Source organism: Pantherophis guttatus, chromosome 3, assembly GCF_059756535.1.
Source record: "Pantherophis guttatus breed Tessera chromosome 3, ASM5975653v1, whole genome shotgun sequence".
Taxonomy (NCBI): domain Eukaryota; kingdom Metazoa; phylum Chordata; class Lepidosauria; order Squamata; family Colubridae; genus Pantherophis; species Pantherophis guttatus.
The window spans coordinates 64,727,121-64,749,499 of record NC_142065.1 but is presented as its reverse complement, the minus strand read 5'-3'; the positions used below and the strand labels follow the sequence as shown (position 1 = coordinate 64,749,499).

The 22,379-nt window shown below is 35.6% G+C and overlaps 1 protein-coding gene across 2 annotated transcripts; it reads left to right on the top strand.

Annotated features, from left to right (window-relative positions):
* Positions 1–624: 624 nt before the first annotated feature.
* Positions 625–20,725, top strand: FAM151A (family with sequence similarity 151 member A). Of its 2 annotated transcripts, XM_034415149.2 has the most exons (7): positions 625–760; positions 3,271–3,417; positions 12,739–12,891; positions 12,984–13,143; positions 14,233–14,457; positions 14,930–15,069; positions 15,465–20,725. In XM_034415149.2, exons 1-7 carry the CDS (start codon positions 628–630, stop codon positions 15,506–15,508), a joined length of 1,002 nt encoding a protein of 333 aa, XP_034271040.1. In that variant the 5' UTR covers positions 625–627; the 3' UTR covers positions 15,509–20,725. The 2 variants fall into 2 exon arrangements, with proteins under 2 accessions (XP_034271040.1, XP_034271041.1); XM_034415150.2 differs by lacking the exon at positions 3,271–3,417 and having other exon boundaries at positions 628–760.
* The last annotated feature ends 1,654 nt before the right edge of the window (positions 20,726–22,379 follow it).

Sequence of the window (22,379 nt, the reverse complement as noted above, 5' to 3'; positions counted from 1 at the left end):
ACACGGAACGAAGGAGGGACACAAATTCCATCTATAATAGGCATAACCCGAGAGGCTTTTTGCAGAGTTCTTTGTGAGCCTCAGAGCAGAGAAGTCATTGTTGTTTGGAGTTTCCTTATGAGAACCTGTTCTGTGGTTACGCCTTCATTTTTAATTCCAGCACAACAGCTTATAATTATTAGGAAGCACATTCTGCAAGGAACTGAGTTATCTGTTAAAAAGATTTTTATTTTTTTTTGGGTGACGGTACCAGATGATCAGAAGTTTTTCAGCCACGTTATAATTCTTCAAGAAAGACTTGACAAACTGACTGCATAGTGAAGTAGTATGGGAATAGTATGACAGCACAAGAAATTTGTTCAAGACAATGTTCTACCATTAGTATTGTTCAAATAACTAAGAAGAAAATTGTAGATTTTAAAGAAGAGTTTTCGATCAAGAAAATACTCACTTGGACTGTACCCTGTTTCATTGGTTTTGGATCCTGGTTTCATCAACCAGGGTTTCTTGCTGGAACGAAATTCTTCAGAATTCTTTTCAACTTCCATTGATTTTCTTGCCTTACATTGGAAAAGAAGGTGTCATTGTTGAAACACAGATGCCAAGAAACTTTTGCAGATCAAAAATATGATGGTTTCCAAGATGGGCTGTTCTTCTGGAAGAAAAGGAACAGTTGTTGCTTTGATCAGTGCTGTGGTAGTGATTTCTGGCTGCATCGTTCTCTTAGTGTGGCTCGCAGTCAGAAAACAATTTCTAGAAGGTATGAACGCCAAGCCAAGTCAAGCGATTTTGAGCTGGGAGCCAGTGTTTTCCACGAGCGTGCGATTGCAGGTTTAGAATTTCATATGATTATTCATATTTGGATTATGTTGAAATTGACAGCTGTGCTAGAGCTAGTTTGGCTTATTTTAAACATAACCTGACTTTTACTTTAATTCTTTATGTTCTTTATTACTGTACACCCAGTGTTTTTTTTATTATTGCAAACTGCCAGAGTCAATGGTTGATTCAGCAGGTTACAAAGAGCATTTTAAAAATTACATTTTTATAACATGTCAGCCCTCCAAAAACAATGTGAGGGAACCATTCCAAATCTTTTCCTGACAAAATCTTGGCACATAAGAATCAGTTGTGCTAATAAAGACCAATGAAATACATATGTGTAATACTTTTACATTCTTAATTCTGTTACAAATTATATGGAGATATGGATACAGATAAAATAACTGTACAATATTAACTTTGGCATGGTATATCATTTGTTTTCAAGAATTCAGTTGGGGTGTTGGGGATTTTCTTTCCCACCCCTCCATTTAATCTCTTACATGTTTCATTTATTTTTTTCTAGTGCTGGTACTACAGATTTATGCTTTTATTTTGAAACCCATCATTTTAATTAACTGTTGAATTGTTTTAATTTGCATCTTCTTTAGAGCCTGTGTGTTAAGTTTCTTATTTCACAGAATATTTTGGCTAGCAGATGACTATAAGAAAGAATTCTGTAGGATACGAATGCTCGCCCATTGTGTATTGGAGTGAGATGTTGTTATAATGAAAGATACCATTTAACTTTAGATCTGCAGTAAAATATTCCTACAAGGTGATGGTTTAAAAGTATGTCCCATTGAGAGAAAAAAAAGGCTTCTTTCAGTTTAATGCAGTGGTGAAATGTAAAATTTGTTACTATCGGTTCTGTGAGTGTGGCTTGGTTGAGGGGGGGGTTAACGTGGCTGGGTGGGCGTGGCCAACTCTTTTTTTTTTAACTTTTAAAAGCATTTTTTTCTACATCTTCGGCTGAAGAGATTGTAGAAAAAATATTTTTAAAAGCCTCTGACAATCCCAGCTGAGCCACGCAATCATCAGAGGCTTTTTTTTTAACTTTTAAAAGCATTTTGGCCGAAGAGGTTGTAGAAAAAATGCTTTTAAAAGTAAAAAAACCAGCCTCTGATGATCGTGTGGCTCAGCTGGGCATGGAGGGGGTGTGTGTGCAGAGATTTTTGCTACCGGTTCTCCGAACCACCCACCACCATTGCTACCAGATTGGGCGATCTGGTCCGAACCGGGAGCATTTCACCCCTCGTTTAATGGTATAGCCTCATAGAATCTCTCCTAGAGCTGAATTCATGAAGAAAATGACCTGAAACTATAGAAAGTGCCTGTTGGTAGAATATACAGACAAACTCAGCTACCAACCATGGAGAAAGATACACAATATGAAAGTGATTCCAGATGGAAGGGTCCCTTCAGAAGATACCTGAACAATTTCATCATTTTCTCCTTAAAGTATTTTTATCTGGAAACAAAAATAAGGAGAAAAGAATGACATAATCATCTGTATCCAATAAGCTTTTGCAAATAAAGCAAAGTGATTGCACGCAAACATCTTACTAACCTACAATGCTCCATTTGAGTTCCTGAGTTTCTTTCTCAGTCAATCCAGTTTGCATAGCACTTTGGGATACATAGCACTTTGGCTCTGAATCTTTGCAATCTGAGTACAGAAGAAACTATGGTAAATCCAAGTCTTATGAAGCCAACATTAGAATTCAAACATAGGTCCACTTAAGCCAGGTAATATTCTCATTATTAGCCCAGTTTTATAATTTCTTCATGCATTTGAAATACACAAGACTAAATGTAGGCTTGTTTCCAGAAATATACCTTACACAGGAAGAAAATGTTATTCTTTCCTTCACTGAAGATAATTAAACGTGTTCCTATAACAAAGATAAGAAACTAGAGGTAGTCCTCAACTCACAACTGAGCCCAAAATTTCTATTGCTAAGTGAAACTGTTGTTAAGTGAGTTTTACCCCATTTTACAACCTTGCTCGCCATAGTTATTAAGCGAATCACTGCAGTTGTTAAAGTAGTAACACTACTGTTAAGATGTTAAGTACATCTGGCTTCCCTATTGATTTTGCTTGTCAGAAGTTTATAAAAAGTGATCACGTGACCTCAGGACACTGCAACCGTCATAAATATGAGCCACTTGCTAAGAGTCCAAATTTTGATCACGAGACCATGGGGATGCTACAAATGGTCATAAGTGTGAAAAACAGTCATAAGTCACTGTCTTCAGTGCTGTTGTAGAATGGTCACTAAATGAAAAGTTGTAAGTCAAGGACTACCTATATGTGTTAATAGGTCCCAAATATTGACAATACCCCAGAGGTGTTAATGTTCCTTAAATGTTCCTTATCTTCGTCTAGATATTAGTGTGAATTGAGCATATTTATTTTTTGTACAATGTCCTGATTGAATCTTTCAGACAAGGTGCCAAGGCCCTCCTTTTATTCAGGAGGAGACGTATTAGATTATTTGCTTAATCTGAAGAGAATAGACAGAAAAGATGGATTGCTGGTCACCTGGTATCATGCTGCAAATAGTAAGAATGACATGGAAGAGGCCTTAAAAGGTAAGATTGTTTTTTCTTTCTAATTTGGACACGTGTAGCAAACAATGAAGGGATGCGGTGGCTCAGTGGCTAAGATGCTGAGCTTGTCGATCAGAAGGTCGGCAGTTCGGTGGTTCAAATCCCTAACGCCGCGTAATGGTGTGAGCTGCCATTACTTGTCCCAGCTTCTGCCAACCTAGCAGTTCGAAAGCATATAAAAATGCAAGTAGAAAAATAGAGACCACCTTGGTCGGAAGATATCAGTGTTCCATGCGCCTTTGGCATTTAGTCATGCCGGTCACATAACCATGGAGACATCTTCGGACAGCGCTGGCTTTTCGGCTTAGAACGGAGATGAGCACCGCCCCCTAGAGCCGGAAACGACCAGCACGCATGTGCGGGGGAACCTTTACCTTTACCTTAGCAAACAACATGATGACCAAAAGTAATTCCCACTAAACCCAGTGAGATCTCTTCCTAAATACATACTACAGTATATCAGAGGTAGGTTTCAGCAGGTTCCGACCAGTTCTGGAGAACCAGTAGTAAAAATTCTGACTAGCCCAGCCCCCATCTATTCTCTGCCTCCTGAGTCCCAGCTGATCGGGGGGAAATGGGGATTTTGCAGTAACCTTCCCCTGGAACGGGGTGAGAATGGAGATTTTATAGTATCCTTTCCTGCCATGCCCACCAAGCCATGTCATGCCCACCAAGCCACACCCACAGAACCGGTAGTAAAAAATTTTGAAACCCACCACTGCAGGATATGTATATAAATTTGCAGCCTAGATGTACCAGAGTAAAAGAGAGCATCAGTCTTTCTATTTTGGGACTAAAAACATTCTGAACCCTGAACTTGTTTTCAAAACAAGCATCATCACACAAAAAAGTCTCGCTACAGAAAAATATATCTTGTGACCAGAATAAATCCTGCAAATTTTGCTCATATTTTTTTTCATTTTACATTATAATTGGCCAGGTTTTGTTCATGGCTGTTTTCACTGCATTTAAAGTGACTGCTATGCCAACAGTGCTGCCAGAGCTGAGCAGACAAGATGCCACAATTAGAAACTCCCTGATGCTCCTCAAATTTCTTTCTCTGATGTGCTGTCTGTCTATTTCCCAGTCACTCCACTGCACATTTCTCCCCAAACACAATGATCTTTCCAACCTTCCATTAGTTCTATACACCAGTGGTGAGTAAAACTGGCGGGAGGCTCCACCCACTGACCTGGACGTCATCAGAAGTGATATGCGCTGGGGTGGGTTCTACTTACCTTTACTACCAGTTCGCAACAGGGCCACTCGTGTGTGCTTGCTTCGCTTGCGTGCACAGAAGCGTTCTGATGACATCGGGGTCGGTCGGTGGAGCCTCTCTCCGGTTTTACTACCGATTCTATAGAACCGGTCCGAACCGGGGGCAACCCACCATTGATATGCGCATGGGCAGAAGCTTCTGTGCATGCGCAAAAGAGCGTGCGCGCATGGGCACAATGTGAACCAGTAGTAAAGGTAAGTAGAACCCACCCCTGCTACACACCTAACATTTTCTTAGCAATTCCATCTTTTCCCATAGCTATTCCAGTTTTTGTTTTTGTTCCCTTTATCCTTAACTACTTTTTTCCCAGCTACTCCCAATGTAGCATTTCCTTCTGCCTAGCAACCAACCTGCCATTTGGTGTCTCCTCTCTAATCTGTTCTTGGTTGGGTTCTAACAGAAGTGAGAAGGCACTTATGTACACTTGGAATACATTCCAAGTTGCAGTGTCGCATTTAAGGTGCTAGGAGCTGGAAATCTAGGTTCTAGTCCTCTCTTAGGTAACAGATAGGTAACCTTGGATGAATTTAATTTTTTTTTTAGCCTTAATCAGTGTCGGGTTCTGTGTCAAGTACCAAGCCAACAGATAAACAAACCTTCTTAGTGCATCATTCATTGATAAATTTCATTGCAAGAATTGATGAGGGTGATGCAAAAATAAGTACTGTAGAGGCTCAATCATTGGATTAAATGCTAAGAAAAACAATAGCAGCAACAATTTATTGTAAATCAAAGGGTAGACTGAGCTGGCAGTCTTTCTTGTCCCACTCTTCCTTTAAGCAGGCTGTCCAATTTTGTTTCCCCCCTAAAAGTGAAGTGGTACATGGTCAGTTATTTCTGCATAATAATTTTTTTGCAAAATCGCTCCAGGGATGAGGAGAAAGCTAGCAAGTGATGTCACGTACACTTAAAACATCTCCCAAAATTACAGCACTTTTTATAGGAGAGAAGGGTAGTCGTACAATTAGGATTGTGATGTTGCTAAACTTGTCCCATTGCTCTGCAGTTAGATATTTGTCTTTGTCCTTCCTGATTTACAGAGCTGCTGAATGTAGCTCAAACTATCACTTCTATACTGAATCCTTGCTTTTCAATTTATATTAATGAATCAAAATGAAGAAGCCCACAGAAAGTGTAAAGAGACATTGTCCCGAAGCCTCTATTACTCTTAGCATGAAAGAGCAATAACATATTAGCTGTAATTGCTTCTGATTGTAGTGGAAATAGTTTATAAAAGAACTGGGAGTGCCTCACTCACCATTAAATAACATGCCTGTGTGAACAGGTTAGCAGCACTAAGTAAGCAAGTTGTTGTAACTGGTTCTACTTGCTTCCTGAAAAACAAATGCCATTTCTTTTGTCTATTTGAAAAAAGAATCCAACACTTTGAATTCTTAGACCCTGGGAGCCTTCGGTAACACAAATAAAGTTTATTTAATAGGCAAAATGCTTGCAATATTTTGTAAATTTATTTCAATGAGAAACAAAACATTTAAAAAAAACTTTCTGGTCTAATTTTAGTTTTATAGATAAAAACTGAACATTAAATCACCAAGAAGTGGATTATAAATTATAAATTCTGCTAAACTTTAACACATGAACCACATCATTCTTTGTGATTAGTCAAGGCCTTGAAATCTTGAAGTAATGACGAAAAAAGATGGCTTATACTGGAATGATAATGATAAGAGGTTTTAGTTGTACTTTACAAATATCTAGCATGCCAAACAGTGCATTTTGTATGGAATTGCCTGAAATGATTTACCATCTTGTCATAGTTATATGAGGAGAATGGACAGGAGGGTAGAATCCTATGCCTTGTTTATCAAATTTATGTAGAAGCCTTTTGAAGCACATCAAACATTTATTTGGGTAGGAGGAAAATCACATATTTTATGAAGAATGGACGAATTTATGGGAGACAGGAACAACTGAAATTTCCTATTCGTATAATAGACATGGTACAAAATGTTATTTAGATGATGATTACTTAACAAGATTACAGAGATGCCCAATTAGAGGAATCAAAAATGCAAGCAGAAAATTAACATAATTTTACCTACTTAGGAAATTACTGGAGTTTAAAACTGCACTATGTACTTTTTAGAATGGATTTAGAATGAAAAAAATTCTCAAAGCATGTGTCTGCTATATAATTTTTAAACAGTCATGCCTCCATAATTTGGCTACCCCCCTCCCCCAAATCTTTAGGCAGCAGATGGGAAAGTGTTAGAAATTCTGTTTTATATAAAGCACCACAGAGCACTACGCAGAGACTGTGTCAGGTTTCGATGTCGTCTCAAACCCTCTTCTCCTTCTTATGTCAGCACTAGAGTAAATGCAGGTTGAAGTGCTGACAGACTGCACAAAAAGTACAGTCACCATGTGCTTTACCTATATTACTGTAACAGGAAAACAGGAAACTTTACTTAGAACAAAAGAACATAGAGTATATACCATTGATCCAGACTTGTAAATACTGCCATCTATTGGCTGAGTACTACTGTAATTGTTGCATAGAAATACATGAATTCCAGAGGAGTTGCGTGTCGTGATGATATAATGGGAGATGGAGCGGATAAGAAATTCAAGGATCTTGAAAAAGAATTGCAGGAAGCTGAGTGCGGGGAGAAATTACCACCCTTTTCTCTGAGAGATGAATTTAAGTAGACTACCCGAAAGAAGTGACCCGACCATTGGCACGTCCCCTCTCCCCCACTCTCTTTATAGAGGCGGAAACCAATTGAGGATGTGGGGGACGAATATTGTTTGTTATTCAATGTTTGATGCTTTTTTTGTCCTTTTTTGTTTTTTTTTTATTGTTTTTTTTCTTCTATGTTGAATGTTGTTTGGAATGTGGGAGATTGGTGCTGGGATCTGGGCACAGAAAGGAAGAGGAGGGGAAAGGATTAAAAAAGTTACAGTTTAAATGGGTTTAATAAAAATAATGACATGGAATGTGAAGGGTACAGGGAATCAGATCAAGAGAAGACGATTGGAACTTAAAATTAAAAGAGATTTACCAGATATATTATTTTTGCAAGAAACCCATCAGAAATCTGAAGACTCAAATAAAATGTACATAAAGGGTATGCAAATTTATGAAAAATCTTTTGGAACTTCAAAAGCTAGAGGAGTTGCTATATTGATATCAGATAGGGTATATTTTGAAAAAGAACAAGTAATTGTGGATGAAGAAGGAAGATATTTAATAATTGTGGGAAATATTAACGAGGAAAAAGTGACACTGGTTAATTTATATTTACCAAATGAGAAGCAAAAAGAATTTCTTGAAAAAATAACTAAAATTTTGGAAATCGAAAGTGTAGGGAAAGTAATTGTGGCTGGGGATTTTAATTTAATTAGAGATAAAATAGATAGTACTAACCCCACTCGTTGTGGAGGAGCAAATAAAATGGGGACCTTAAATAAATGGATGTTTCAAAACGGCGTGGTGGATGTCTGGAGAGAAGTGAAAGGAACTGAAAGAGTGTACACTTTTTACTCTAAGATACATAATACATATTCAAGAATTGACTATATCTTAGTTTCTAAAGATTTGTTGAATAATGTGGATAAGATAGATGTGGGAATTTTTAAGGATTCTGATCATGCAGAAGTTATGATGGAAATAGATTTTAATTTTGAGAAAAAAGGAAGTTGTTGGAGATATGATGAAAAACTGTATAAAAATGAAGAGGATAAAAAATGGATATTTAAAAAATGGGAAGAATGTTGGAGATTGAATGATAATGGAGAGGTTAAATTTGAAATTGTTTGGGATGCGATGAAAGCAGTGTTTAGAGGGGAAAGTATCAAGTTATCAAGCAGAAAATATAAAAATTATAAAAATAAAATTGAAAAAGATAAAAGCCAGATTAAAGAATTGGAAAATCAATTTTTGCTTACTAAAGAAAAAATTTTTTTGGGAGGAATTAAATTTGCTAAAAAATAAATTGATAGAAGAAGATATAGAATTGGTAAAAAAGAATATGAGATATTTAAATAGGAATTTTTTTGAATTTAGCAATAAAAACTCTAAGTTATTAGCAAGGATGGCGAAAAATAAAAGAGAGAAGAGAGAAATTGGAGCCTTGATAGATGATAAGGGTATAAGACGCTATAAAAAAATAGAAAAATGTGAAGTGGTCAGGAACTTTTTTCAAAATTTATATTCGAAAAAATTAATTGATCGGGGAAAACTGAGAAGCTATTTAGAAAAACATGTTGTGAAAATTGACCAAACATATAAAGATTTAATGGAAGAAGATATAACACAAGACAAGATTAATGGAGTAATACAAAAAATAAAATTAGGGAAAGCTCCAGGTGAAGATGGATTACCTGCTGAGTTTTATAAAGAATTTAAGGAAATAATAATACCAAAATTGCAAAAACTATTTAATGGAATTTTACATGGTGGAGAAGCTCCGTTGTCATGGAACAGAACGGTGATATCTATAATCCCTAAACCAGATAAAGACTTAGAAAGGATTGAGTCCTATCGGCCCATCTCTTTAATTAATCAAGATGCAAAGATATTTACTGCCATTATAAATAATAGATTAAGTAGATTTATAGATAGATATATAAGTTATAACCAAGTAGGTTTTGTGAAGGGTAGATACATGAGTGATATTGTCAGAAGAGTATTAAATATTATAGATGTTGCTGAATATAATGCTGATAAAATAGGTATAATATCATTAGATATTTTCAAAGCTTTTGACTCTGTACAATGGGAAACTATTAAAACAATTGTTGAGGTACTAGGTTTTGGTAATAAGTTTATACATGTTATTTCAAAACTGTATCAAAAAAGTAGTGCAAGAGTGAAGGTGAATGGAAGGCTGACAGAAGAGATAAGATTGGAAGCGGGTACAAGACAAGGATGTCCCCTGTCTCCAACATTATTTTTATTAGTTATGGAAATTTTGACTAAAATGATAGAAAAAGATGAAGAATTGGAAGGGTATAAGGGATATAAGATAAATCTGTATGCGGATGATACTTTGATTATTTTGAAAGATATAGAGAAAGATTTGAAAAGGATACATAAGCATTTGGAAGAATTTGAGGAAATGACAGGTTTGAAAATAAATTGGTCAAAATCGGAATTATTAATGAATAATAATGGTAAGGAGTGGGAGAATATGCAAGAACAACTTGGGATAAGGATTAAAAAAACATTGAAATATTTGGGCATAACACTTTCACTCAAAGTTAAAGAAATGAAAAAATTAAATTATGATGTGGTGATGAATGAAATTGAGAAAAAGATAGATAAATATAAAATGATAAAGTTGTCTTGGTTTGGTAGAATTGCAATGTGTAAGATGATGTTGTTGCCAAAGTTTAATTTTTTATTTGAGATGTTACCGTTAAACTTGACAGAGAAAGATATTGAAGGATATCAGAAGAAATTGGATAAATTTTGTAATGGTGGGAAAAGACCTAGATTAGTGAAGAAAATGTGGTATCAAAATCAAAAGGAAGGTGGATTAGGAATCCCCAAATTACTCAATTATTATTGGGCTTATGCTATTCGGACTGTGGTAAAAATATTTAAAGGAGAAGATAGTCATTGGAGAGATTTAGAATTAAAGGACATCAAGAGATTTGGCTCAACATGGTTTTTAGATAAAGCAAAATCAAAATGTGTAATTAATAGCTATTGGTTAAAGGGACTGAGTAAAATTTGGAACAAATTTGTTAAAATTTTAATTCCAGATATAATTTTCTTAGGGAAGACAATTGAAAATTGGCCGATTAAAACTAATATAAGTCGTGATAGGGTAATGGAAGATGAAAATATACAAACTATAATAGATTGGTTAAAAACTTCAGAAAATGAAAGGAGGAAAAAAGAAATGATTGAAAAATTGGGTTTAGGCTGGTTTGAAAAAATACAGATAGAAAAATGGACTAAGAAGGTAAGGGACAATTGTTCGATAAGTAGAAGTAAAACTGAATTTGAATATTTAGTATTCCAAATTATGAAAGATGAAATTGGGCTAAAGGGACTCGTTAGTAAGATATATAAGATTATAAATTTTGATGGAAAACCACAAAGGGTGATGAAGATGAATTGGGAAAAAGAACTTAATATTAAAATATCAGATTTAGATTGGAACGTGAATTGGAAGAGTAGAATTATGAAGACTTTATCTGTAAGGATTAAAGAGCATAATTATAAGGTTGTTTGGAAATGGTATTTGACTCCATTAAGATTGTCATTGATGGATAAAAAAATTAGTAAACAATGTTGGAGATGTGATATGGAATTAGGGACTTATGAACATATGTGGTACAAATGTGATAAAGTTAAAAAGTTTTGGCAACAATTGGAGGAAATGATATTTGAAATGATGGGGAAAGCAATAATATTGAGACCAGAAACTATATTACTGTTGCTAATTAAGGAAATAGAACCAACAAAATATGAGAAAGAATTGATTAGAATTATGATTATAATGGGTAGAATTATAATAGCCAGATATTGGAAATTAGATGTGAATTTTAGAATAGAAGAATGGTATTGTGAAATGTGGAAATTAGCTTTAAATGATAAAATGACATGTGATATTAAAATTAGAAATGGTGACTATAAAGAAGACATTTTCTGGAAAATTTGGAAACCATTTGTGGACTATGCGCTGGGAAAATTGGATGCTTCGGTACCTGTACCCCGAGAACGTGGATTTTGGCGATCATGAGGATATATCCGAAGAACCAAATCTTCCTTTCTTATGTATAGCACAGGGTGAAATATTGTACATGTTGTTTGTAATGTTAGTAATTTAAAATATAAAACGTTAAAAAAAAATAAAAGAAATACATGAATTCCAACAAAAAGTTATATAAGACTAGCCAAACATGTCTCCCAGAAGGACTATAATTCCAAATATTTCTAATCATTGGCTATTTTGGTTGAAGATGGTATTTATTATTACTTCACCTAGGAACACTGAAAAATTACATATTGGTTTTAAAAAGTAGGAAGTTATCCAATCTGGGGAATAAGGAGCTGTAATAAATGATAATATTATTGGAAGAGCTCATGATAATTTGTTTAAAAATAGTGACCAGATCTCAGAATGGTGGGTTGTGTAGCAAAAGCAGCCAAGAGGCATGCCTATCTTCACAGCTTATTCATTCTATGCATCCAAAAATCTGCCAGTCACTTTACTTTAGAAAATTGTGCCATCTTATTGCCTCATGTGCTGAATGTTTTAATTTTAAAAATAGCCAAAAATAAAAGTTGAAAGAGAAGCACAGACTTTATACAGTATCTATGGACACGTAAGAAGTCACCTTACATTGAATTGGTCATTGACCTATCTAACTCATTAATGGATAGATGTTCTCAATAGTTTTTCCAGCCCTGTGTGGTGATGCTAATAACTGAACATGGGATTTGATATGCCAAAATCTGCTTGCAATTTCTCAAAAGCCCCTCACAAAAAAAAGTTTACTGTCTTTCTCTCACTCGCTCAATGTTTGAGAATATCCTTTGAATTTCTCTTGGTAATGTATCTGAGCTTGTTTATTGTTGGAAGTGGCTGAGAATTAGCCCACATTTCCAATATGAAAAAGACTATTGCAAAATTGTTGTTATTGTGATATCCCTTGGATTTCAATTGAAGTATGGAAGCCAGGAACACTACAGATTGTTGGAGAGATGATGGTAGAATGTGATGATTTATTGGACAAAATTGTAACTTAAGTAAGTATAAAATTAGCAGACATCATTTATGAGAATTTGAGTTTGTTTTCCTCCCTTGAAAAAATTTTTTCAAAGCAAATACTCTTTCAGGGAATCCTATAAAAGTTCTGAGCTGCATGTTAATAAAAATTATAGATAATTTTCTGCACAGCACTATTTTAATCCTTGTTCCCATTCCTTCCCAGCTCCTCAAATTTGAAATACGTCCTTGATAATTTTTATGCATATAAATTGCTCCACTCCACAGGCCGCCCTTCATTTTTCAATGTTCTCTCTTTCTCCTTCTCTCTGAGAACAGCTGATGTCATGGCGCTAGAATCTGATGTCACCCTTGAAGGATACAATACACCCAATGAGACAGAGAAACCAATTATGGCTCACCCCCCTGTCATCTACAGTGACAATACACTTCAGGAATGGCTGACGACAGTGCTCAGGTTATCTGATAAAGGTATAACACTGCAATTAAAAAAGAGACATCCATTGTAATGAATGGGGAAGAGAAATAAATATTTCTCAAGAATTTCTTGTTCTTGCCAATAGTGATCAAGCTGGATTTCAAAAACATCAAGACAGTGGGCCCATCTCTGGATATCTTACTAAAAACATCTTCTGAGTTGAATATTGACCGACCTGTTTGGCTAAATGCAGATATTTTGAAAGGCCCAAATGTTCCTATTGATATTGCAGTTAATGCAAGCCAGTGAGTAAAATGAACTACTTCTCTTATATTTATATAAAAGTATGTATTACACTACTTATTTCCAAGGACCATAGAAAGCCACTTTAAGCCAAGACAAACTATTGGTTCATTGACTTCAATTCTGTCTACAGTAGCCTTTTTTCACTCTGGTGCCTTTAGAATCTTTAGCTGGAGTTAAGAGGCATAACCCAAATATTTGATAGCATGTTTTATAAAAAAGTTGGCTAATATAGGTTTGAATGGCAGTAATCTATGATGATAAACCATGACTGAATCTATGATTTTTCATCCCTGACCTATGACACCTCCTTTCCTGATGCTATATATTAAAGAAAATATTCTTTTATAAGAGGTGTTAACTTTTATTGTTGTAGCCCTTAGCTAAGATAAGAAGCAGATTACTGTGTTTATATCTGATGAGTAACAAGATAACAAACCTAATCTGTAATGAAGTTTTACTAAGGATCTGAGATAGCAGATTAGCAGATTTGATTGGAAGTTTACATGTGCCGGCATGTACCAGACACTTTGGCTGCCACGGTCAGAAAGTCACGTGAGATTCCCACAAAGCACATGCCACTTCTGTCTTCCCCAAATGAAATTGTGGATTTATCATGCGAGTAAGGTGTCCTTGCATACTGATAAACTTCCTATAGTCCTTTCTAGATTTTGGCTAGGAAAATGTCAATTCAAGTCCACACCTTGCCAATAGAAACTCACTTGGAACCAGACTGAGTCTCTGATATCAAATGTTATTTCTAAATCAAATTGTCCAAGGGACATACATAAAATCATACCTAGTCCAGTATGGAAAAGACTAATAATGGTTTCCTTTTTTTAATGCGTATGGAACTCAGGGGTGGGTTCTACTTACCTTTACTACTGGTTTGCAACAGGGCCACGCGCGCGCGGTCTTCTGTGCATGCACAGAAGCTTCTGTGCATGCAGAGAAGCATTCTGATGACATCGAGGTCGGTGGGCGGAGCCTCCCTCCGGTTTTACTACCGGTTCTATGGAACCGGTCCGAACCGGGGGCAACCCACCACTGATGGAACTGCAACTACATGATTGTTACTGATTGCTTCTTAGATTCCTGACTCTCATTCAGGAGAAGTTTCCAAACTGCACTCTTTCTCCGGGATGGACAACCCTCTATTTATCTCACTTTCCAAACAAAACCTACACGCAGAGTATGGTAGAGGAAATGCATTCCCTTGTGGGAAACCTGCCTCAGCAAATCACCTTCCCTGTAAGAGCTGTCATGGTAAAACCAGGCTGGACTCATCTGAATTGGCTTCTGAGTCAATCCAAAAGGTGAGAGTTTGATAGCATGGCTGTATCTTGATGTATTCAAACCAGCCTCCCTCACTCATGTCTGTGCTTTATGAGTAATGAAAGAATGGTTCCAAGAACTCTTAGCCAAATGACCAGACTGGGTGAGAGTTATGGAATTGGTGATCCCATCACATCTGGTTTGAAAGGGCTCATTCAGAATTGAGTGAGTATCTCTGGATACTTGGAGAAGAATAAAGAATAAATCAGAATTGGCAGAACAAACCATTATTGCTTTCTCATCTGCAAGACTGACTATAGTTTGTTCAACAAATCATGATTAAATCAAAGTCTCTCTGTGTGTGTGTGTATGAGAGAAAGAGAGAGAGAAAGAGGGAGGGAGGGAGAGAGAGAGAAAGAAAGAAAGAAAGAGAGGGCAGCAAGTATGTAAGTTCTGCCTTTGGTATCACAGTCTGAAAATATTTGTCAAGGCCCAAATATCTTCTTTTTCTAGATACAGTCTGACTTTGTGGCAAGGGAAGAATGATCCGGTTACTGTGGAAGATCTCCTGTTTATTCGAAACAACAGCAAACCTGAACAAATCTATTACGACCTTTATGAACCTATTTTGTCTCAATTCAAAAAATTGGCACGTGAGTACAATTGTACTTCTTTGAATAGCAAGCTTCAATGTTTCCAACAAGATAAGAGCATCTGATTAGACAGCATGAACTTATTTGCATTTCAGGTAATTGAACAGTATTACTCATTTTCCCTTTTCCAGGCAGTTGATAAAAAAAGCTTTGCACTAATATATATATTCCAGGAATCGAATAAGAGAAGTGTTTAAAAATATTATTTTTTAACTTTAAGTAATAAGTGATGAAATCAGAATATTTGCAATGACTTCAGTGGGCTAATGATTCAGTCACAAAACTGTACATTAGAGAAATCATACTTTAACAGGTACGGTTAATTTATTTTGATTTATTTTGATGTGGTTGATTTATTTTTCTTTCTTTCTTTCTTTTTTACTATAACTTCAAAGTCTCTCAATCAGAGTCAAGTGCAAAAAGAGGATGGAGAAACTAAGTGAAAAATTTTGGGAAGAAGAATGGAGCCAGTTAATGTTCTGCCAATTTACAATACAGAGAATGTTTGACAATTTAAAATGGACTTTTTGGATTTTGGAAGATACTGGAAGACAATTTTATTACATGGATTCAATTGATATATACTTCACAAATGGTACAAATAAATATGAAGGGGGATTGATCAAGCCTTGTCAAATACAAAAAGGATTGAGGCAGAAAAGCTCGCTTTATTATTCATTCTGGGTCTTGATGTTTCAAATAGAGCCAAAAGACAAGATGACAGAATTATTAGAGTGAAAGTTTTTAAAAAAGAAGTTTATAAATTAAGGGAAGTTTTGATGATTTGACTTTAATTTTGGGGAACCACCTAAAAGGGACAGATGTATTAATGAAAAAATCTTGGAATTTGGTGCATTGACTGGATTTAAAATTGAGGAAAAAAATAAAGTTGTTGACAAAGAACATAAAGATGGAAGAGCAAAAAGAATTAACTATAAAAACTAGATTTCGGATTGGAGAAAAAGGGAAATATTTTGGTATTACTATTACTACATGACTTGTAAGTTATTTCAAAATAAAATATGGAATGAAATTAAATAGGATTTATTAATGTGAGAAAAATGACATATATCACTGTTGGGAAGAACTTCTTTGTTAGCTAGAATGTTATTCTTATTTCAGATAATACCTGTTTTGAGAACTGATGTACCATTTGAACAGTGCAAAAGACATATCCAGGTTTAGAAGGCAGGAGAAACCCCTCCCCCCAAATTAAATATAAGATTCTCCAACATGCAAAGGAATCAGGAGGATTGAATTACCTGATTTTAAATGGTACTTTCCTGTCTGCAGTTTGGTTTGGATGAAGGAATGACTGGTGTTAAGAAATAAAGAGACTTTTAGATTTAGAAGATCATGGTCTGAGGTTTAGATGGCATTGTTACTTATGGTATGATAAAGTAAATGTAGATTTTAAAAATCATTATATTAGGAATATAATACTAGGAATATGAAATAGATACAAACCTGGGCTAAGCCAGAAAATACCTTTGTAGGCCTCAACTCAAGAAGTGTTTTATAGACAAGAAACACCAGGCACAGATAAATGGTTAACATATAAAGACTTCCTAGCACAGGTGAGCTTAAGTTGAAACCAAGAGAACAATTGACTGCAGAGAGGTTTAGTTTTCAATGGTTCTCATATGCAAATTAAGGAAAAGATGTAATATAGATAAAAAAAAACATACCAGGAATAGAATATGATACAATGAAATTTGAAAATTTGAATTACATACAAAGGATGAACATGTGATTGCTAAAATGTATGACTTTTGTTGAGATTTGAAAAAAGGGGAAGAGCAAATTAAAAGAATGTATGTTAAAAATGACCCAAGAATTTTGGTGATAATATTCAGATGGATCAATGGAATAGAATGTGGTTAAAATCAATAGCAATAGCCTTTAGACTTATATACCGCTTTACAGTGCTTTACAGCCCTCTCTAAGCGGTTTACAGTGTCAGCCTATTGCCCCCAACAATCTGGGTCCTCATTTTACCCACCTTGGAAAGATGGAAAGCTGAGTCAACCTTGAGTCTGGTGAGATCTGAACTGTCAAATTTCAGGCAGCCGACAGTCAGCAGAAGTAGCCTGCAGTACTGCACTCTAACCACTGCGCCAGTGAGGCCTGAAAATCACATTGTCTTACAATTTGGATAACACTTTCAAAAAATGGTATACTGTTGGTGTATGACATCAGAGAAATTGCCTAAGATGTATAAAAGTACATCTAATCATAATTGGAAATATGAAAAACATGAAGGGATATTTCATCATATATGATAGACTTGTGAAAAAGCAAAAAAAATGTTTTATATACGTATGATAATGCAGGGAGTTCTAAAAATTAAATTTCAGATAAAAGAACTTTTCTGATTAGGATTTATGGACAGTCAACTAAAAAAATCTCACGAACAATTAGTTTTATATATAACTGCAGTGAGGCTATTATAGGCACAAAGATAGAAAACTATGGAAACATCAGTAGGGGAGGAATGGATTGTGAAGATAGCTGAGTTTGCAAAAATTGCTAAATTGATTTGTTTTGATTAAGTAGGGAATTAGAACCACTTTTATAAAAAAAATTGGAAACCCTTTATGGATTTTTGGCTGAAAATGAATAAAAATCTAGTGGCGATTTGGGGATTTATTGATTAAAAAGTATTAAAAAGATTTGTGTTTCTAACTGCTGCAAAGATCATCGAAGTCGCTATTTTAAATGCCTTTTTCTTTCTTTTGTTTTCCTTCACTTTTTCCATTACCCTTTCTTTTCTTTTCTTTTTTCTACTTTGTCTTTTATGTTTGTGCAATTTTAAAAATCGTTGTAAGATATTCTTTCAATAAAGATATTTTTTTAAAAAGGAAAAAAACACAAGGAATGGGAAGTTGTATAGATGTGCATTTTATTTACCAAAGATTAGAAGACTATACCACTGCTTTAAACCTGGTTGGCAGAATTACACAGAAGACACAATGAAAGGTAATACAGCAGCTTTGCCATCTGGGTAACATAGTGCAAAGTCTATCAATAGATTGCAGTTTATTTTCTGACTATGAGTTTTACATGAGCATCCTGCTAGTTTCCATTTGTAAGTAGGATAACACTACATGTAAAAAGGACATAATGGACCTAAGCAGTCCTGGTGAATGTTTAAACTTCCCATTAAGTGTTCTTATGACCATGAGGAATTTTAGGAGAGTTCATTTTTCACCTCATCAACATCAGAAGGGAAAGCCCATCTGTCTTTTGTTTAGAAAGTCATTCATTTCCCTACTGACTCTTGAAATAGCCAGATCTGTTTGAAATTACACAGGCTGATGTAATCTGATAGTTAAGAGAAGAGCCTCAAAACTCCACTTCAAGACATCACTTAACTATAAGCTTATTATACAGCCATAAGCCAAGGAGTCATAAGACAGTACTCATTTACAAGATGGAGAAAACACCAGCACTATTTCTGAGTCTCCCCTAATGTCACTTATGCAAACACTGTAATGGGTTTTATAAAAAGTACTAACAGTGCATCTTGGAAAAGGGGAGGATAATTTTGTGCATGCTGATTCAGAGGTTCCAAGATTATTGAACCGAACTGTATGAAGGCTGAGTCATCCAGCTGACCAGCAAGGTGAAGATAAAGTTCAGATTCTAAAGCCTCAGAGACCGTTTCCTGTTTTCAAGCTCTTGTAATATCAGAGCAAGTGAGCTAATGGCAAGCAAAGAGATTTGGGAGCATTTCGAAAGGTTGGGCATTCTCAAACACGAACTGGATTTTCAGAGCCCACTCCTATCCAATTTGCCTTTTATTTGAGGTAACTTTAGAGAGTCACAAGAAACCCATCCTGCAAGCAGTTGGGTTGTGTATTTATATATGTAAATATGAGTTGATACAGAAGGCAGCAGTTCACCCAACCTGAGCGGATTCACCCAATTGTATTGGTTGTTGGTAGGTTTCTCAGTACAGGAATTAGTGCTGCTATTAAACTTTACAGTCATATGTGGCATGAGCCTCTTTGAAGGAGATGGGCAATCCAGAAATGTGAAATATAAATAAACAAACAAAAATAAATAATACACTTCCTCTAAAGAGACAAACACCATCTTGTTTGTGCTGCTTTGAAGGGGATATCATAGGTTTTCCATCTTTGAAAGTTTAAGAAAATGGAAGACCAGAAGCAGAATAGCAATAGCAATAGTGCTTGTATATATCACTCCACAGTGCTTTACAGCACTCTGAGCATTTTACAATGTCAGTATATTGCCCCCAATAAAGTGGGCTCCCATTTTAGTGACCTCAGAAGGATTGAAGGCTGAGTCAACCCTGAACCATTCAGGATCGAACTCCTGACCATGGGCAGAGTTTGCCTGCAATGCTGCATTCTAACCACCGTGTCACCTTAAGGATGGTCCTAGCCCTTTGGAATAATTGTATACACAAGATAGCCCCTGATTTGTTAGCATTTCTGAATGTGGTGAAGCGGCTTTTCAAGCTTGAACTATCTGGAGCATAAAGTTATTTTAAGGCTAGTATTTAAACTATGAGTTGGTTTATGTTTTTTAGACAGTAATATAATGTGAGAGACAGAGCTTGTTAAGTGATAGAAATGAATAAATAAAAATTGTAAATAATTACCAGATTTTAGTTAAATGTAATAAAAGCCAGCCAATTATCTGCCCAAATTATCTATAATAATTATTATATTACTTTACAGCTCCAAAGATGTGAAAAAAGCAGAGAAAATAGTGTCTGTCCTTGCACACAGCCCTAACAGTAACAATTTTTCTTGTCTATCACTCAACTCTCAATGGCTCCATGGATGCTCCAGATTAATTAGCCATTTTATTAATTACCCAGTTCATTAATCAAATAACTGCATAAATTAAATGTAAAATAAACTGTTGCAAAATTCCATTGTTTTAGGGCAGACAATTCCCCCCCCTCCTTTCTACACAACCACAAACCCAGCCCCACAGAGTAGGGTTGTAAAACACTATTTCTAAGAGGTGCTTTGAAGCACACAGAAGCATGAATGTAACACCTCTTTGTAACACCTTCATCACATCAAGAGAATTTTTTCATACTTTCCATTAGGGCAACTCCACACTTCCCTGTGGCTGTCTGCAATGATTCTTCTCGCTGTATTTCAAAATGCTTCCATATCTTCTTTCTTTACATTCACTTTGCATTAATTATCTTGGAAGATTAATTTATCTTGCAGTGCTTTTTCATACATGGCTTCTATTTCCATTTTAGTTTCTTTCACATCTTTTTTTCTTTCATACTCACTTTTTCCCACAGAACTACCCGAGTTCCTGGAACTATCCGGTTATAATTTCTCTGACATTCAGAACTTACTGTACTCTTAAGCACTGATTCTTTTACTATTTCATTATAGATAAGGAATCAATTATGCCTTTTGATTAATTCCTTCTTCAGGTGTATATATGAAAAGAATGTACTTAGGCTTAAGCCATGTTTTAGAAATGGAAATTCAAATAGTCACATTCTTCACATTCTTCAATCTTCAAATAACCGAATTGTTTCTTCTCAACAAGTTCCTCTTCATTCCACCTAACAGAATGATGTTGTTCCTGTTAATTCAGAATGTTGCATTTTTTCCAACATTCATCCTTAATTCTTCCATTATGTTCTCTGTGGGGCAAAACATAACTTTCACCAATTTGTGGATTCCTACTTTCATACATGCTCCCAGCCACCTAGATGATACAATTTCATACATACATTTAAGTCCTTTCTTTTAAAATTAAACCTTCATTTCTTTACATGTATTTACTTTGTAAGATTAGGCTAGTATCATTCACATCTATACTTATTTTCCTTTCACTTACTTTCAGACACTAAGCCCTTTTCCCCACTTTCCTTTTCTCATGCCATTATTCCTCTTGTATTTGAAATTGCAGTCTTCGATATGCCATGGTCATTGTGGCTTTGTTTAATCCAGTAAGGCACAAAGTACAAAGCAACCCACTTCTTTTCCTCACCATGCTCATATTATTCTATGCAAGATAGAATCTCTAACTTATACAATTACTTGCAAGACAACATATTATTGTCCATAACCCACTAATTAGCCAGTGCATGCAGTTTACAAACACGGACATGGGATGCATTTATTTGTTAAAGTATGTTTTGAATCACTTTAATTTAAAGTTACCTTAAATTAGGGGTGCCAAACTCATGTCGTCATGGTGGCATCATGTGACATATCGAGACTTCCCCCCTTTCGCTAAACTGGGCATGGGCGTGGACAGCATGTGACACATCCAGCCCATGGGCCGGGAGTTTGACAGCCCTGCTTTACATCCCTTTCTCTGTTGTTGGCTGACTTAATTATATAGAGAAAGAAAATTAGGAGTAGGTTTAGCCATTTAGCCTCCTGTCTTATATGGACACTGATCTTTGGTTTTTATCTCGACTGATACTTATTACAACTTAACCTGAATCTAGTCTTCAGTAGTTTTTCTCTATCAATGTATGCTTTCAGACTGACTCTTTAAAATGTTTCTTTGAAACTCTGAAGATAAAAACTTGATACATGGAATTCATAGCATAGCAAAAAAAATGTTGGCCAAGGAGCCAGAATTCACTCTTAATACTCATCCATTCTGGCTGTTGTTCACAAATAACACCAAACAGTAATTTAGCAAACCATGGTAGTGGGATTTGCACATGATTTTGAGCCTTAATACTAAGTAAAAACAACCTACATGGTAACCTTAATTTAATACTAGTGCTAAGTCAATAGGTTATATGAACATCATAGATCCAGCCCAATAGATCTTCCACTGTAGTAATAGGTATGTCCTCATCAAAATTATTAGCTACCTTTATTGATATACCACTGTTAATGGGACCGGGATCCAAGAATATATGCATGAATATAAGCCAGGGATGAGGAATTCTTAAGAGGTTGTTGGACTTTGACAGGCTAAAAAGTCAAGGTCCATTGTCCAGGGATGAAATTCAAAATTTTTCCCTACCAGTTTTGTGGGCATGGCTTAGTGGGCGTGGCAGGGGAAGGATATTGCAAAATCTCCATTCCCACGCCACTCTGGGGCCAGCCAGAGGTTGAACTACTCAAAATTTCCGCTACCGGTTCTCCAAAACCTGTTAGAACCTGCTGGATTTCATCCCTGCCATTGTCCCTTTCTGATTAATCTGTATTTATTCCAGTATTTCTAATTTCTTAATCTGGGAACTTTAAGTGGTTGGAGAATTCTGGGAGTTGAAATCCATGCATCTTAAAATTGGCTGGGAAATTCTGAAAGTTGAAGTCCACACATCTTAAAGT

Bases quoted from the DNA above. Each gene is read 5' to 3' on its own strand.
- FAM151A (XM_034415149.2), top strand. From the start codon at position 628: ATGATGGTTTCCAAGATGGGCTGTTCTTCTGGAAGAAAAGGAACAGTT. The intron at 12,892-12,983 runs GTATAACACTGC...TCTTGCCAATAG, and splicing joins GCTCAGGTTATCTGATAAAG to TGATCAAGCTGGATTTCAAA. The intron at 15,070-15,464 runs GTGAGTACAATT...ATAACTTCAAAG, and splicing joins TCAATTCAAAAAATTGGCAC to TCTCTCAATCAGAGTCAAGT.